Source organism: Schistocerca gregaria, chromosome 1, assembly GCF_023897955.1.
Source record: "Schistocerca gregaria isolate iqSchGreg1 chromosome 1, iqSchGreg1.2, whole genome shotgun sequence".
Lineage (NCBI taxonomy): Eukaryota > Metazoa > Arthropoda > Insecta > Orthoptera > Acrididae > Schistocerca > Schistocerca gregaria.
The window spans coordinates 703,118,512-703,132,659 of NC_064920.1; the positions used below are offsets into that span (position 1 = coordinate 703,118,512).

A 14,148-nucleotide genomic window follows, 5' to 3' on the forward strand; every position below is an offset into this window, starting at 1 on the left:
GAGCACTCTCCAAGTCAGAGATGAACTACGCCACAACCGTAAAAGACTGCCTTGCAGTTGTTTGGGCCATCCACAAGTGCCAGCCATGTCTATTGATGAAACCACTTACTGTTGTGTTGGGCCACCATCCTCTAAGTTGATTGACTAGCCTGAAGATCCATTAGGAGTATGACATCACAGTGGTATACAAAAATGGATGCAAATGACAACAAAGCCACCTGCTTTTCAAGGAAATGTTGGCAGCACAAAGCATCATGTAAGAAACCTCAGTCATTGCTGCATTAAATGATGATGTTGCTGAACAGAGCGAATATCATGCATTGATGAAAACTGTAATGGCCTTGAAGGAGGCTTTTCACGACTGTCCAACATCAGGTCACCAGAGATTCATACAGACTGTAGACAGAACCAGACACAGGTATCACAAGTCAGGTGTATTGTGATCTATCAAGACACTGTGTGAGCTAATGTACGAAATGCCAGTGACAGAGGCATGTGCCACTATTACCAGCGGTGCACCTGATACCAAATCAGACTGCAGCAGTGCCTTTTCACTGGTTTGAAAACTACCTCTTGGGGAGAGTCCGGAAGTTGACAAATGAGAATTGATGGATATAGTCTCCATTCACTAGCTGACCTGCTACAGTGTCACTGAAACTGTGCTTACGGCTGAAGCTCTGGTAGTTGAGATGCTCCTTGCAGAAGACATCACGGAGCACCATGTATGATGATCTCTGATTGTGGCAAAGTTTTTCTATCAAGACTAGTGTCACACATAATTTCATGTTGTGACACCCTCCACAGGATGGCAACTCCCAACCACTCACAGAAGAATGGCCTCCCAGAACACTACAATTAGACTTTGGTAGTTGTGCTTCCAATGTACGTTTACATTAGATGGAGAGAATAGAATACAGTACTGCCCATCGTGGCATTCACATACAACAACAAAGCAAAACACTATAACTTTCATGCTGTTCTTTCTGCTCAATGGTTGTGAAGCCAAAATGACAATGGACACACTGTTTTTGTTTTAAATGGATGCTACTCCGGATGACTCCACAAAACACCTCATCACCAGAAATGAAGAAACAAGACAGCTGGCTTACATACAATGAATTACATATTACACACATCAGATCTACTGCAAACAAATAGGGTTGAACTCTTTGAGGATGTTCACACTGAAACTGGTATCAGTGAAAATGAGGCAGTTGTACAGATAATGATAACATAAAGGACAACTGAAAGAAATATAAATATAAAAAAAATTGTTTGTTCATTCAGCTTGACAAACAGAACTGTCATGTCTCAAGTAAGAACTCATAACATTTACCTTTGGCCACAAGCATGTAGAGTTATGGCTTAAGGTTATAAAATAGTAAGCACTGGAAATGTATTACCTGGGGAGAAAGTCATGACGGGAAGGATGCTACATGGTATACAGTCTTTGCAAAACAATTTTTACAGAAATAATAACTAATGCACAATGCATACAACAAATTTAGAGTTATAGACATGTAAATACTAAAAATGTGAACCCTAGTGAAGCAGAATTTTATCAAAAAACCTCTTATATAATCCATCTAAATTCTTGTCATATATTAAGTAACACAGTTTGTGGCCAGGCACTTGGGTGCAGCAGGAATCAAAATTGAGGAGAGAGTAGCAAATGCTGTAATGCTGAATGTCATTTTCAAATTTTCTTTTACAAAGAATGGTCAGAAGTACTGTAGGCCCTACCAGTTTAATTTTCACAACACTGTGAAGACGAGTGATACAAATAGTGTCCCTGGCACTAAGAAAGAATTGAAACTGATAAAACTGAACAAGGCACCATGTCAAAGTTAAGTCCCTGCCAGGTTCTATATGCAACGGATAACTGAACTAGGCCCTCTCTTAACCATAATATAATGTAGAACACTCATACAAAAGACTGTGTCTGGAGACTGGAAGAAAGCAAAGCTCACACACTTCTGCAAAAAGGGTAGCAGAAGTAACCTGAAAAACTCCAGTATTGGTGACAGTCAGCTAATGTAAAATCTTGCAACACATTATGAACTTACGTACAATATGATGTCTCAAACATAATGACATCCTGCATGCTAACTCAATGACTAAGGATCCCAAAAACACACATATCTTCTCGCAAGGCTTCCTGAGAACCTAAGTGGATCTCAGGTCACCAATGATCAAATTCCTGTTGTTAGAGATAGGAGAACAAGAACAGTTTAGGCTGAAAGCAGATAATAGCACCAGTGGCATGAACATCAGAATCAAAACAACCAGTATGAAGGCAACCATCAGCAGATGTGGTAATGACCAGTACACGAGAGAAGAGCAATACTTCAACCACATTTGGAGGTGTTTCTTGTGTCAAACAGCATTAAGGAATTACTAAGATAAGTGGAGGGGAAGGCATAGATTGAATAGATTCTTTAACATTCCCACACAAAAAAGGTACAAATTTTAAAAAGAAAAAGGGTGAATTAAAAATACTTCTAAATGACATTCGTAAGGAAGTCCAAGTTCTTTGCACCAATAAACAGTGATTGAGGGAAACAGAATCACGCACTCCTACAGGTACGTATTCTGAAATTAGAAGCTGCTTCTGCAGGCAAAACTATACACTTGGTGGAGCATGTGCATTTGTTAGAAAACTAAAACAGATGAAATGCATTGAGAAAGACTGAATACAATCCTTGTGAAATAGCAAAAAAGATAACTATTATTACACATCATCAACAGTTAATTATTCTTCGCTTTAGAAAATATGAAGCTCCTTTTAATGTACTGCCAACCCCTTCAAAACAGCAGAGAAATGCAAGATGATTTCAATGCAAATTTTAGAATTGGCAAGTAGTAAAAGCAATCAACTAATGAACTTTTAATCTCTTACGACATGTCTGTGTTGCAGGACTAGTTGTATTTACTTAATTGCAACATAAAAACACACCGTAACTCATACGATGCCTTTTTATGGGCACCATCTCTTGCATTACCATAAACTACTACGCCGTCAGACGAATTCATCACCGAATTTTTGGATTGTTTCGGTAACCACTGGTGGATTTCAAAAGCGGAGGTCATGAAATTACATCGAAGCATTCGTGGCACTAGTTGCTATAGTTTTACGCCATGCCAAAACAAGATCTAAAGTTATACGGAAACAATGTAAATGCAATGCACGCCAAGATCAGACTAGAAATGTTAATAAACTATATACGTACCTTACTCACAGAAAAATATCGCTTTGGTCTGCCTTCACGTCCTTTCTCAAAATCTGACATACTGAGCCGTCAAGCACAGCTCGCAAGAGCAAATTTACACTGAGCTGGTAAAAGTTGAGGAAACGATGCTTACATATTTATATATGTGACTTATTGATTACATAAAATAACGTGTTGAGGTTATGCTTTCTTCAGAAAGGCAAAAATCCTCTCTTTAAAACGTATTTCTTGGTCAAATTCTCCGCTTCTTTTCTTGCACTTTGTTTACAAACACACCAAAGATAACTATGCACATGGTTGACGTCTGAACTTGCGTCTTGGGGACGCCAAGGAATTGGGTATGCTGATTGGTTGAAGCTCATGACGTCATCAGGGACACAGAACGTGTGTAGCAGTGTCGCCTGGTGGCAAGAGTGTAATGAGCTCTATTGACATTAGCGACGTCGATCACCTGTTGTTTAAGAAGCCATTATATGTAGATTGCCCACAGCTGTCATTTTGGAACGTCAAAGAAGTCCAGATTATTCAATGGGTCTTAACTTACGGGAATTAAATGTAAAAACCTGGTTCGAATGCGAATAATCGATAATGCGGCGACAGACTAACCCGGTTGCAGCTGTGGCAAATGCGGAAAAGCGGACCAAATAAATGTAAAAGTTACATACATATTCCTTGCATTTTCTGCAGTTTATGTATGATATTGTTCATAGTACGTATCAAAATATTCTTTGAATGCTTATTCTTTAACAATTTTACCTTGTTCTTTTAGGTTTTATTGCGACAAGTGCGATGAATATGGTACCTTCAAATATAACGCAAACGTTAATATTAGGCAATGCCATATGTCCGTTTGTCACCACAACAATTATCCCGCACTCTAACTTTACGAGTTACACAACTAACGAAATTATCACACTTCAACTAACCTAGGCCTCAGACAACATAATAGAGAAGTCCATAGAATTCTTTGAAGATGAAAATACTGTATTCTAAAGTGTACCTATTTTATGTAAACCAGTTTACATCGATATACTAGTTTCTGTAGAAATATATGCTCATGAATTTGTCTATTGCTGTAATCAGCTGAACGACAATAAAATTATTATTATTATTATTATAGAGTAGATTTCCAGGGGGGCTCCTGGCAAAGTATGTGTGATGCTTCAATTTTGGTCGTTGTTATGTAAACAAGGAACTATATGTTAGTGTTATGCACGAACTGCGTCTTCCTACACCCTGTCCAGTTTTTCAGAATCTGGATTATGTTCATATGGCATTGTGATAAACAATGCTAAATGAGGCATTAGATCAATTTTCTTTCCGACCTGTGTGCTTCCAGGCATTGCTTAATTATACTAATTAATTTGAAATTGTGTGAAAATATTGTGCTATATTCATATATACTGCCTCATGTGCAACATGTGGTCTGTTCTTGCATTAGAAAATAGTAAATAAACTGATAATTATGTAGCCAGTATGTATATTGTTGTGATCATACAGTCTAATTTCAGCTGCTTCCGTAATTACAGAGACTCAACAGTTAGAAATATGGGCCGGATCCTCATCTCCTTATAGGCTATCTTGCATTTACTCACTAAATAGTTCTCGGAAACTGCTGATTCTGGTTTTTTCATGCTTGAGATGATGATCAACACAGCAATTAGCAGTAGTTTGTATAGGCTGTCCCACATAACTGATACCATACTCACAAGGAATATTATAAATCCCTGGTACACTGAGCCTGAGAGTATGTTTGTCAGGTCACAACCTTTCTTTAATTTTCTTTGGTGACAGAAAGACTCATCTGATTCCTTGCGTGTTTACACTCTAACTTACCCATTGCACCACAGAATGGAAGCCATGCTGTGTCTTTGTCCTGCTGATGTCTCTTGTATTTGTTTATCTGAACACTGGTGCAAGGCTAGTGAATTAAGTCTCATAAATAAAAGCAAGTTTAATTTAGCATCGCATTATTGCCGAAGCGTTTTTTAAAATGGTGGGGAATGCATGTACTCTAGAGTAGGACTGCAGTTCAAAGTGAAAACAGAATTGGACCATCTAAATATAGCAAAACATTTTGAATCATGTGCCACAGAGTTAAAAACTGAGGAGAAGAGTGAAAAACTAGTTGTCATTACAATAAATAGATATCCTCTGGGTGACAAAAACATATTCTTCAAAAAAATAGAAGCAGCATTAAACACTTTTCATAGTAATGAAGTGAAATTATTTTTATGTGGAGATTTTAATATTAACCTGTTAATTGAAATTGATGAAAAAAGACAGCTTTTGGGTATACTCAGCAGCTTCCACATGAAACCACTCTTTACAGATCCCACCAGAATAACAGAACTTCATATTCTCTTTTAGACAATATTTTCACAAATATGGAGAATGGTATCACTGAGCCACTAAACGTAAACTTAGGTCTTTTGGATCACAATACACTATTAACATACATAAATTACTCTATCCCCAAGGCAGTAAAAATATAAGTGGGGATACAAAAGGCACTTCTATACAGAAAAAGTGAATACTTTCATCCAGTTGTTAGCTAATGAAACCTGGGAAGATGTCTTTGCACAAACAACAACCAAGGAATCTTTCAATGCTTTTTCTAGTACATTCATGTCCCTATTTGAGAAGTGTTTCCCAAAAAAGCTCACAAAGATCAATGTCATGCCTAGGAACACAAGCCAGTGGATAACACCTGCTATTAGAGTATCTAGTCAAACACTAAAAAATATCAGTCAACTCAAAAAAGATAACAAAGATGAACACTTCACAGATTATGTTAAGACACAAGAAAATTTACAGGAAGATGATCAAAAAAGCCAAGACAATGCACAATGACAGTGTAATTGCTGGGCCAGCAAACAAATCGAAAGCTATATGGAATGTAGTAAAAAAAGAAATAGGCCCAAGCAAAAATGTTAGAAATCCAGATGACTTCGTTTTAAAAGATGATCAAGGTGTGCTAGTCAGAAATCTTACTTTAGCAAATTACATTCATGACTACTTCATAAATAGTCCAATCAATCTGAGTAAAAATTGTTCTAAGATTAGTAGAACATCAATCCCAGAAGAACAAAGTGTTAATTCATTATTGCTACCTCCCACGAACAAATTGGAAGTTAATCGAATAATAAAAACAATGAAAAATAAAATGTCCTCAGGGATTGACAAGATACCTTGCTCAGTCATGATGAGATGTGCTAGTGTCATATCAGACTCACTCTCACACATCATAAACATATCATTTTCAGAAGGTGTCTTTCCACAATGATTAAAAATTGCAAAAGTAAAACCATTGTATAAAAAGGGCAATATACATGAAGTGGGAAACTATAGACCAATAGCTTTATTATCGATATTTCCAAAAGTAATAGAGACAGTCATGAAAAACAGAATTACAAATTACCTCGAGAAATTCAATCTATTGTCTGTAAACCAACACGGCTCTCACAGAGGAATGAGTACAGAGTAAGCCATCACCCAATTCATTGAAAATATTGTAACGGGGCTAGATAAGAACAACAGTACAATAGGAATAAATTTGGACCTCTCAAAGGCATTTGATCCTGTCCAACATGATATCCTGCTAGACAAATTAGAATATGTCAGTATACGAGGAGTAGCTAGAAAGTGGTTTCAGTCATATTTCCATAATAGGAAACAGGTAGTAGAAATTGCAACAACAAACAGTAAAAACCAAAGTATTGTTTACAGATCGGATATTCAGACTGTGCCAATTGGGCACCCCAGGGGAGTGTTCTAGGACCTCTCCTATTTCTTCTTTACATAAATGATAACAAGATTCCAGTAAATGGTATTCATATAACCCTGTTTGCGGATGACACAAACATTGTAGTAACTGACATAAACTGGGTATTTCACACATCTACATCTACATTCATACTCCACAAGCCACCCAACCATGTGTGGCACAGGGCACTTTACGTGCCACGGTCATTACCTCCCTTTTCTGTTCCAGTCGCGTATGGTTCGCGGGAAGAACAACTGTCTGAAAGCCTCCATGTGCGCTTGAATCTCTCTAATTTTACATGCGTGATCTCCATGGGAGGTATAAGTAGGGGGAAGCAGTATATTCGATACCTCATCCAGAAACGCACCCTCTCAAAACCTGGCGAGCAAGCTACACCGCGATGCAGAGCGTCTCTCTTGCAGAGTCTGCCACTTGAGTTTGCTAAACATCTCTGTAATGCTATCACGGTTACCAAATAACCCTGTGCCAAAACGCGCCGCTCTTCTTTGGATCTTCTCTATCTCCTCCGTCAACCCGATCTGGTATGGATCCCACACTGATGAGCAATACTCAAGTATAGGTTGAACGAGTGTTTTGTAAGCCACCTCCTTTGTTGATGGACTACATTTTCTAAGGACTCTCCTAATGAGTCTCAACCTGGTACCCGCCTTACCAAAAACAATTAATTTTATATGATCATTCCATTTCAAATTGTTCTGCACGCATACTCCCAGATATTTAACAGAAGTAACTGCTACCAGTGTTTGTTCCGCTATCATATAATCATACAATAAAGGATCCTTCTTTCTATGTTTTCGCAATACATTACATTTGTCTATGTTAAAGGTCAGTTGCCACTCCCTACACCAAGTGCCTATCCGCTGCAGATCTTCCTGCATTTCGCTACAATTTTCTAATGCTGCAACTTCTCTGTATACTACAGCATCATCCGCGAAAAGCCGCATGAAACTTCTGACACTATCTACTAGGTCTATTGCTAACATCTGCAACCAGAGTTATAGAATATTTGCAAAATTGGTTTGAAGTGAACAAATTAACCATAAATATCTCTAAAACTAATTATATCCATTACAGGAAAGCAAAGTCACACTCTGATCTAGATCTCAGAATACAAAATAAAGAAATTGTGAGAGTTGCTACCACAAAATTCTTAGGTGTACATATAGACGAAAATTTAGACTGGAAATCCCATATCCTGTATCTCTCGCATAAGTTAAGCTCTGCTTGCTTTGCTTTACGTGTTATTAGCTTTGTATGTAGTACGGAATGTAGCAGAACTGTTGACTTTGCTTATATACATTATGCTATTACCTATGGCCTCACCTTCTGGGGTCATAGTAAGAAAAATCTGAAAACCATCCTCACTCTACAAAAACAAGCTGTTAGAATAATTACCAACAGTTCAAGGCTAACTCCTTCAAAGCAATTATTTAAACAGCTGAATATTCTACCCCTACTGTGCCTCTATATACAGAAAAGTGTAATTAATGTAAAAAGAAATATTAACAATTTCCAATCCAACTCGGATCTACATACTTACAACACAAGAAAGTGCAATGACATTCATATAAAAAGAGTTAACAAGGCTTTGGCACAGAAACAAACAAACATACAAGGAAGCAGATTGTATAACAAATTACTGGTAAAGATAAAAGAAATAAAAAAATTGTCTTCATTTAAAGAAGTAGTATTCAAATTTTTAATGACCAACTGCTATTATAGTGTAAAAGAATACCTGGAATAGCTTCATACTAAACAATTGCATTTATGTACTCTGTGCCAATAGTAATTTTTATCTTACTGTTTCTATGATCTAAATAAATAATATGTACAAAAGTGCTATAACTGTATGTGTTATATCTAAATATCAACTGTGTATTCCATGTAAAAAGTCTTTCTCATACATCGATGTAAATAATCAAAGTTGTACATGCTATTTCAATATGGTCTGATGTTATGTAGTCTACTATGCACATCTGTATTTTGTATAGTATTGTTCCTTCCACATGGGAAAAATATATTAAAAACAAAGATTCCAAGACTTACCAAGCGGGAAAGCGCCGGCAGACAGGCACATGAACAAAACACACAAACACACACACAGAATTACGAGCTTTCGCAACTGGCAGTTGCTTCGTCAGGAAAGAGGGAAGGAGAGGGAAAAATGAAAGGATGTGGGTTTTAAGGGAGAGGGTAAGGAGTCATTCCAATCCCGGGAGCGGAAAGACTTCCCTTAGGGGAAAAAAAGGACAGGTGTACACTCGCGCACACACACACACATATCCATCCGTGTGTCTTGTGTCTGTGTATGTGCGGATGGATATGTGTGTGTGTGTGCGCGAGTGTACACCTGTCCTTTTTTTCCCCTAAGGGAAGTCTTTCCACTCCCGGGATTGGAATGACTCCTTACCCTCTCCCTTAAAACCCACATCCTTTCATTTTTCCCTCTCCTTCCCTCTTTCCTGACGAAGCAACTGCCAGTTGCGAAAGCTCGTAATTCTGTGTGTGTGTTTGTGTGTTTTGTTCATGTGCCTGTCTGCCGGCGCTTTCCCGCTTGGTAAGTCTTTGATTCTTGAAATCCATGCAATGTACATTGTCTCTGGATGAATAAACTACTACTACTACTACTACTACTACTACAAGACTTGGCTGATGATTTCTTCAACAGATTTGACCTAATTTCATGTACAGAATGTTTGTTTGGAGGTAGGGAGGGGGGGGGGGAGGTGGATTGTGAAAGAGCAATGGGAAGGTGAGGAGGTATGGTCAAGGGTATATGTAAAATAAATAGTGAGTAAATGGTGGTGGCAAGGAGGCAGAGGGGTGGTTTTAATAAATACAAATCCAGAAGAGATTATGTCACAGCATAATGACAAGACTAGGGACTACATGTCATAGACACAATCCCAATTTATACAGTTGTGTTCTATCTGAATTAATAGCAAACTTACTTCCAACTGGGTATTTGCATAGATAGCCAATACATAAATTATGTGCCTAATACTGCAAAGAATTCAAACATTATAAACAATATCGTGCTTTGCTGAATATGCAAACACACACAACAATTCAATAATAATCATGAGGATAAAAACATGGTTTGTATTATATATATACATCAAAACAAGTGTAGAAGGAAAAATGCCTTCAGCTGTTTCCAAAATCACAGAGCAGACTAGTATCACAAAGACCATCATACTACACTTAATGACTGCCTATATCAATCATAAGATGATATCCAAATTTACCTATTAGTGTTGACATTAATAACCATCAAAACATATAGAGGGTATTTTCTGGAGTGTAGTTCCACAATCAAACAAAGATATCCTCTCTTCTGCTCTTATTTTGTACACCTCCATGCCCCAACCCTCCTTCCACCGACACTTTAATCTGTGTTCTGCTTAAATCTTTCCTTGATCATGAATGCTCACTTTACCATGTGCAAACCACTCACTCCCCACCCCCCCACCCCCCACCCGGTCCCAATGATCTGTCTCAATGTTGACCCTTTGCCTCAAGTGATGCAAATGTATTATCGACTGCCACTCACCCTATGGTCAGGGCAGACCCACCACATCAGATACACTAGAAGGTGCCTCAGCAGCAGAGCCTATGGTGAAACAAATGATACCTGAGCAGTTCCAAGCAATGCACCAGTTTCTCCGCCACCATTACACCTGAATGCAGCAGCCTGAAGACAGCTGGCCATAGTTAAAAGCACCGTCAGCCAATCATGAACTGCAGCTAGCTCCTATTGTGTCCAACACACACTCTATCCATCCTACCATTTCTAACTTAACAATTAAACTATGAAAACAAACTAAAAAAAGCTAAATATGTGACTTACTACTGTTTGACAGAGGCTGATGGCTTCTCTCCGCTCGAATAACATTATATTGAATATATTGTGTGTTCTTATCGAAGTGCTGGAATAATTTAATGGCCTGTTTATGCACTTGGAAGAAATTTCACCTTCAACTTATTATGTGTATGCGCAATACCTAATAGACTTACAGTAAGCCTCTATTCCCTATATTAATTTTATTAATACCAGAGATTGCTGGTTCTCATTTACATAAGCTGAGATTAATTTGGAAGCCTCTCACCACATCCCCCTTGTACCTTCCCTTCCCTCCGTCCCTTGCCTATACCACCTGTGTTAATACTGTACCTTTGTTCCAATGTGATCTTGCACTCTCAGTTGTGATTATTAGTTTTCCTAAAGGAATAAAAAATCATTTAGCATGATGACTGTTTTTATGGTTTTTCATTTGATTATTGTTCATTGTCTGTCAAAATATGACAAATGACCTCAGTACTTCTACAACCAAGTCAATTAGTGGTATGTTATAACAGCTAATTATATAATGGCAGAATGCTGTGAGTTGAGAGCTCCAAAGTTATGATAGATAACACTTGGCATGATACTCTGAAGTAAAGTTTTGTTCTCTGGTATGTTAACTTATTTGCCTATGAATCTAAGTATGCTTAATGTGTCGTACATATTTTGTGATGTTTCTGGACAGATATTCTGATGATGGGCAATGTCTGAAAGGCATTACTAACTAGTCATCAAAAGTGGCTAAAACATATACTGTTGTTTGCTTAACTTTTCTGTTGATTTACCCATAATTATTTAATCCTTGCACACTATTTCCTTTTGCATTTATTTTAAAAATAAAAGTAACTTCCTATACAGATATAATGGCACATTGTGCTTGGAAATTCAATCTTTATTTTTTGTTTCATGGTCCTGCTAGTGTTTCAGCTTGTATTTATTTTTAATTGAAGTATTAGAATTTGTTTCTGTTTTCAGTGTGTTCACTTAAATTATGAATAATTTAAAAATACTAAAAACATTAATCATATAACCTGCTGAAATACTAAGAAGCACTTCCAGAATTTCTGTAGAATGGGATAACACCATTATTTTGATCACTTTACAGGAAACTATCAAAACAATCATTTTAACTCTTTCACTTTGCAATTTATTACGTATTTGGTGGGATGAATTTGTATAAGGTACATTACTTCTTGAAAAGTTGCTGGCAACCCAAACTTTTTTTTATTGAAAATGTATGTACAAAATTATGCAAGGGTTTATTTAGGCAAATAGTAATATTATTTTAAAAAAAACTGAAAGTTATTTGTTTCTGTACGCTGCAAGATTTTGAAATATTTTCCAATTAATTCACAAAATTTATTTCCTTTATGCAATTTTCAAGTGCATATTTACTTCAATGATATGTACTCTTTACTTTCACTTGCCTCTTTTTTTTCCATCACCTCAGTTAACTAATCTCATTTCTTTCTTTTACAAATGTCTGCCAAGCCATCAGGCGTATCCTATCTAACCCATAACCAGTGTGGTGGGGTAATACGGATGCCAGGGAATTTTATTTATGTTTATATTGAATGCTTGTAAAATATTAGTGCTGTAGGCCTGCATACTTTGCACTCTGAACTGTAAAACCAAGTGGTTGTGTTCAGAGCAGATAAGTTTGGGGCCAGACTGACCCCACCATACTGGTTGTGGGATTTCTCTAGCAAACTGTTTCCTGTTCCTATATGTTGAAACAATTCTATATTCTCGTAAAGAAATGAAAATAAGTGATCAACTCAATGAATGACTACAGTCTATCCTTGACTAACTAGAGCTGCACACACTGATTAACCAGAACCTTTTGATCATTTACCTAATAGCCAATATGTCTATCTTCAGCATGGATAACAGCGACAATGCATTTTTGCACGGCATCAATAAAGCCTTGATAGGTCGCTGGAGGGAGCTGGCACCACATCTGTCTACCCAAATCCCCTAATTCTTGTGAATTGTGGGGAGTGAGCTCTGATGCCACGTTCAAGTTCAATCACATGCCAGTCTGTTTGATGGGCAAAATCTAGTGTTTCTGTATGATCACCCTCTGTGAACGAGTTCTTCAATGCAAAATTTAGGACTTCTGCGTTCCTTTTGCCCTCTTCTGCAGAAAGTAACCAGCTACAACACCAAGTCGAGACTTTATCCGGATTATATAGCAGCCATGACACTAATTCAGAGTTAGGTGGAGAAGAAAAAAATGAAAACGAGGTAGAAAATGAAGAGGCATTGGAAGTGGTCATATTTTTATCTAGCACTTTCCAGGCACTGGTCCTGCATAGGTCACCAAAATTCTTGTTCTGAATGCACCATCTGATCATTCCATGTAATGGGTAATATTTTTGAAGAAATTCTTAGGGCAATGAATGATTTTTTCTTCTTTTTGTGAATCCATCAGAGGTGGGATATATGACTGCAGCTGGCTTCAAATTCTTGTGAAAAACCTTGTACCAAACAGCTGTTTTACTTTTTATCAATCATTTACTATATGCAAGTAGTTTCGGCATCCCATTAATCTTAAGGCTATACATAAACCACCAGATAAATATATCACATAGTTGGTCTGCACAGACTTCTTCAGACTGACATGGACACCTCAGTCATAAGACAACTAGTTATATTTCTTCAATTATATGCATGGCATCCATTCTTTCAGGCAGCCGAAAGAACAGTCACCATGCATACAATTGTATCTATACATAGCCTAGCTTGGCATTGGAGAACTTTCTTCAGTTCAGATGCACTCATACACTCAGAGCCATTTGCAGGAAGATCTCATGGATACGGCGAGTGGGATGGACTGCTGTAGTAAGGGTACTACTGTAGTAGTAGTGACATATGAAATTTTGGGTAGTGAAGCAGTCAGTGCAACTGCTTTGAGAGCAGGAGAGACGGGTTCAAATCTCGATCCTGTAAAAATTTTCTTGTGTCACCATTGATGGAGGTCAACACAGCTAAAAGCATTTAATAAAATTATCATAATACTTTTATGTCAGAGGCACCCACATGGAACTGAATGAGACATTCACAGAATCTAATAAGCTGTTGATACCTGCACAATGCAGACCAACTATGTAGACATGTTTATCTGGTGGTTTGCATACAGCCTTAAGATGGCTGCCATTGGGTCACCAAAACTACATGCATGTAATAATGGATTGATTGTAGAAAAACAGCTGTTTGATACAAGGTTTTTCACAAGAACAAATGAAAAAATTCTGAAAAACCAGACTATTTCTCCAACAGCAAAT

General features: G+C 37.5%; 2 protein-coding genes across 2 annotated transcripts in view; one reads left to right on the forward strand and one right to left on the reverse strand.

Moving 5' to 3' along the window:
- The window catches only part of LOC126365706 (nonsense-mediated mRNA decay factor SMG9), a 105,780-nt gene extending 101,900 nt beyond the window's left edge, over positions 1–3,880 (reverse strand). The window contains exon 1 of the mRNA XM_050008168.1: positions 3,231–3,880. Coding sequence (XP_049864125.1) covers positions 3,231–3,290 — 60 coding nt within the window. The 5' untranslated portion in view covers positions 3,291–3,880. The remainder of the gene's footprint in view (positions 1–3,230) is intronic.
- A 4-nt stretch (positions 3,881–3,884) lies between these two features.
- LOC126365722 (33 kDa inner dynein arm light chain, axonemal) overlaps positions 3,885–14,148 on the forward strand; it is an 86,390-nt gene continuing 76,126 nt past the window's right edge. The window contains exon 1 of the mRNA XM_050008177.1: positions 3,885–3,939. Within this exon, the coding sequence (XP_049864134.1) occupies positions 3,925–3,939 (15 nt within the window). The 5' untranslated portion in view covers positions 3,885–3,924. The remainder of the gene's footprint in view (positions 3,940–14,148) is intronic.